Raw genomic sequence first — 4,553 nt, 5'->3', positions numbered from 1 at the left:
ACAGTAAAAAAATGAAAATTAGAAAAAAAAAAAAAAAAAGAAAATTTAGAAAAATTGAGACAAGAAGATTAAGGGAGAGTTTATAGACCTATAGGAGCAAGAGGAGCAGTAATTGATCGTAACGGTGTTGCCAAGTCCAACACCTCCAACAATAGTAGTCTCCGGTTTCTGAAATCATTGTATATTAGAAGCAATGAAGAGAATTGAATTGAATTGACAGAATTGAAATAATAGATACCTCGGATGAGGGCTCTACAGTTGCAGGGTCAATCGCTGGTCGGTGGTGGTGGTGGTGGTGAGAGGGCTTCGAAGAGAGTGGCGGCGACGGCGGAGAAGAAATGAATAGGGATAAGAGGTCGGAACAGAAGAGGAAGAGTGGCAATCCCAGAAGCAGAAGCTGAGCGCGATCCATCGTTGAAAACTGGAAACCAAAGAGAGCAACGTCCTTCGCTCTTCGCGCTCTCAGTCTCGCACTCTGTTATTAGCTGAGATGGATTTAACCAAGTTTATTCTTTTTATTGACTATTTAAATACTTAATGTGAAGAGTAATTTTTTAGTTAATGTGAAATTTTTGGATTTAAATTTTTTAAATTTTAAATTTAATTTTAGAGAATAAAGCATAATTTATTATTATTTATTTTATAAGTGGGATCAAAAGAATATATAAGAAAGAAAATTATTAATGATACAAAATTTTATTTTATTCTTTAAAGTAAAAATCTAAGGCTTTGTGTGATATTTTCTGTTATTTCTTTTCTTTTTTTCTTTTTTTTAAGGCCATGCTACACATATAAGTCTTTTTGGCTTATAAGTCCTACAAGTTGGCCAAGCTCAATAAAACACACGCGCATTAAAACTCCCCATACTCGAGCGTAGATACACGCGCGTTACTCAACCGTTTCATGTTTCCAAAACGCGCTACTCACCATTATAAACGACTCTTCCTCTTCATCCTCAATCAAAACCCTAACCCTCGAGATTCAAGCCTCGTTCGAAACCAACTGCAATTGTGAAGAAATTGTCAAACTCCTCGTGAAAACTAGAAGAAATCAAGAAGAAAACATCTAAATCTCCATCAAAAAATACCAAAAAGAACGAAGAAACATTATTGAAGGTATTGTTTCAATATTCTTCTAGGTTTTTCAGATTTCTATTTCTCATTTCGAAAACAAAGCATTATCGTCGTATTTCTCTCTCTCTTTCACTATTCTTGATTTAGGTTTGATATTACGGTTCTGATGAAACAGTTTAAGTCGTTTACGCTGTTTTACATACTTCTAGTGAATGGTTTAACGTGTTTTCGTCTATTTTTGTCCATATTTTGTGCTTGTTTGCATGTTTTACAAGTGAGTTTGTATACATATAAACTCTGTATTGTATTTCTAGTGAAATCATTTTTGGGTGTATATTGCGAATATTTAGGTGTATATGTCCGAATTGGAATGTGACTAGTACTTCTAGTGGCATTTGAACTTAAATATCATTCTGAACTCATATAATGTCATGTAATCAAAAAATAAAAGAGGTGTATGAACTGATATATATTAAGAGTATTAAACTGTAACTAGTGCTGTTGTACCTTTGCTTGACCAGTGATATATATATATATATATAAATTAAGAGTATTAAGCTGTAACTGGTGCTGTTGTACCTTTGCTTGACCTTGTAGTATCATTGTATGCAAGTTTGGTTGATTTGAATATCAATTTTAACTTATTTCATTTCGTGTAATCAAAAAAATAATAAATATGTATAGGACTGAATTTGGGTGTATGAGGCTGGTATTTGGGTGTAGATGGTTGGTATTTGGGTGTAGTTGGTTGGTATTTGAGTGTATGTGTCTGTTACTTGCCTGATTTTTTTTCTCTATTGACAGTATTTCTTCTTTCTTACAGTAAAAATGACAGCCAAAGGCCAAGATGAAAAAATACAATGTAAACACATATATATATCTTAGAACAAATCAATTATTCCTAATGTAAATATGGCTTATTTAAATAACTCTCATTTTGCTTTGTTTACAGCAAACCAAAGACTTGAAATGTGCCACAAGACTATTGAGTGAAAAGTATGAAAAGATGAGTGAGCCAAAGAAAGCCATTGTTGTCGAATTAGGATTTGGTGGCCTCATGCACATCCCACCAATGAATGTGCCACACAAACTGTTAAAGGAGTTGGCCAACTCCTTTAATTTGGGCAAAAACAAACTAGACACAAGCTATGGTTCGATTAAAGTTAAACCCAAAATAATAGGGGCTGCCCCTTGACCTCAATGCATCAGGTAACTGATTCTACAAAACCTCTATACTTGCATTCTCTTTAATATCTTATTCTGATCTCATGTAATCAAATAATAAATTTAGGTATAAGCGAGTGATATTTGGGTGTATTTTAAGTGATTTAGAGTGTAAATTATTTTCTTTTTTATAGGAGATCTATTTCCCGATAAAGTGAGTTTTAAGGATCTTTCTGAGGACAACAAAGTCATTTTTAGAAGATTTCAGGGAAAGACATTAAGGAATTTAACTGATGAGATGATGAATATCGGTGTTGACAATGATGAAGATCGTCTGATGTTCAAGAGGATTTTCATACTCTATATTCAGATGGCGTTCTTGTTGCCAACAACGATAAATAAAGTATCTCCTGTCCACCTAGCTCCAATTTTTCAGATGGACAAAATAACCGAGGGCAATTGGGGCGCCCATGTGCTCGATTTCATTGTGAAAGGCATAAGCAATTACCGTTTGAAAAAGAAAAAATCGATTGACGGATGTCTCTATGCTTTGATGATAATCTATTTCCATCTAACAAAACACGCAAACAAGAAGGCAGAAGCAATTCTTGGGCCTCCCTGGGTTAGCCACTGGAATAGAGAGCTACTGGTTGCAAGGATCAGAGCAGAGATTGATGGGCATATGGTAAATGGACAGAATACTCCCATTTAATTTGGGTATATTTAGCTAATATTTGAGTGTATATGAATATTATTTTGGTGTATCTCATCTGAATTGATGTGTAGCTAATCTTTGGGTGTATATGAATATTATTTGGGTGTATCTCATCTGAATTAATGTGTAATTAATTTTAAATGTTTTAAATGTTTTAGGGCATTGTCAAAAAGGCGGAAGTGAAAAAGAAGTTGCAGGAAAGGAAAGAAAAAGAAAAGAAAGAAAAAACAAAAAAAAAACAAAAAAGAAGAAGGCAACTTCATCCGAGAGTGATTCTTCCGAGAATGAACCTGATTTTTCCTCTGAGTCTGAGTCTGAACAAGACTCAGAGGAAACAACAAAAAAAGAAAACAACCCAGCAAGGCATCTAAAAAGTAAGTAATATTTTTTGGTGTATTTTATCATTTTTAGGATGTTTTTTTCTAACAATTGTTTGCACTCTAGAATTTTATACAAAAAGGAAGCAGATTTTGCAGGATTCCACTACAGAAACTGAAAGTAAATCCGATGATGAGTAAGATTCTAAAATTATTATTGCATCGCTTTCTTTTCTGTTTATTATTTGAATAGTTCAATTTTAGTAACAGAGTGTTTCTCATTAACTTTCAGAAGTGAAGAACCATCACCAACAAAAAAATAAAAAACAAAGAAAAAAAATTCAAACTACACCCAAAAAGTATGCACTGCTTTCGATAATATTTTATCATTAATTTTTGTGTGTTTTTTTTATTCATACTTTTTTTTATTTCCAGGACGCAATCCAAAAAGAGAAAGCACATTATTGAGGATTCGTCTTCTGAAGAAGAAATTCAATCCTATGATGGGTAAGATACTTTGTAAAGCTATCTTAGCGTTTATCATCAAAATTATATTTGTTAACATGTTCTTTTGCATGTACTGTCAGATTTGATCTTGGAATTGAATTATTACAAGAATTCTTAAGAGAATCAAAAAAGAAGAAAACCAATGAAAAGGCTGCTGCAAAGGGGTTTGTTATATTTGGGTGTATATTATCGATTTTAAGGTGTTTTGGTTGCTCATAATTATTTTTGGTTTCCCAGAAAGAAGGGAGCTCGGCTGCGATCGACGGAAGGTCACTATGACTTATCTGAAACGTAAGAACCTTTATTTGATAGAATCTTGATATCCTAATTTAACTATATAGTATTTTTACTGAATGATATTTATTCTATACTTAGAATGCCGTATGTGAACTTAGGAAGCGAGAGTGATCCTTTGTTTCAAGGACAAGCAGATGAAAGCAGCATAAACAAACCCGCGGATAGCATGTAATTTCTGTTTTTAATACCAGTTGCTTAATTCTTTTTTTACCATCTGCTTCTAATTCTGCATATATTTTTTTTTAGAAAAAAAACCCTTTAATGTTTTATTCAAGAAAAAAAAGGCAATAAAAAAAAAGAAAAATCTACAATTACGTAAGTTCTCAAAAAAATAAAGCCTATGTTTTTTTCAATCCTTCAGGTGTATTTTGACTTTATTTGGGTAGATTTCAGGTTGAGTCTGGTAGAAGAATCAGCCAGTGGCCTAACTCAACAGAAGATGATGGTTGTACGGATGGAGACACATTTGCAATCTGAACC

General features: G+C 33.1%; 1 protein-coding gene across 1 annotated transcript in view; it reads right to left on the bottom strand.

Moving 5' to 3' along the window:
• LOC107608994 (selT-like protein) overlaps window positions 1-515 on the bottom strand; it is a 3,224-nt gene extending 2,709 nt beyond the window's left edge. The window contains exons 1-2 of the mRNA XM_016310804.2: window positions 239-515; window positions 89-168 (exon numbers count right to left, since the gene is read on the bottom strand). Coding sequence (XP_016166290.1) covers window positions 89-168; window positions 239-412 — 254 coding nt within the window. The 5' untranslated portion in view covers window positions 413-515. The remainder of the gene's footprint in view (window positions 1-88; window positions 169-238) is intronic.

The sequence above is a fragment of the Arachis ipaensis genome, chromosome B07 (genome assembly GCF_000816755.2).
Source record: "Arachis ipaensis cultivar K30076 chromosome B07, Araip1.1, whole genome shotgun sequence".
Classification (NCBI taxonomy): domain Eukaryota; kingdom Viridiplantae; phylum Streptophyta; class Magnoliopsida; order Fabales; family Fabaceae; genus Arachis; species Arachis ipaensis.
Note: the sequence above shows the minus strand (reverse complement) of the source record. Positions and strands in the feature narration are given on the sequence as shown.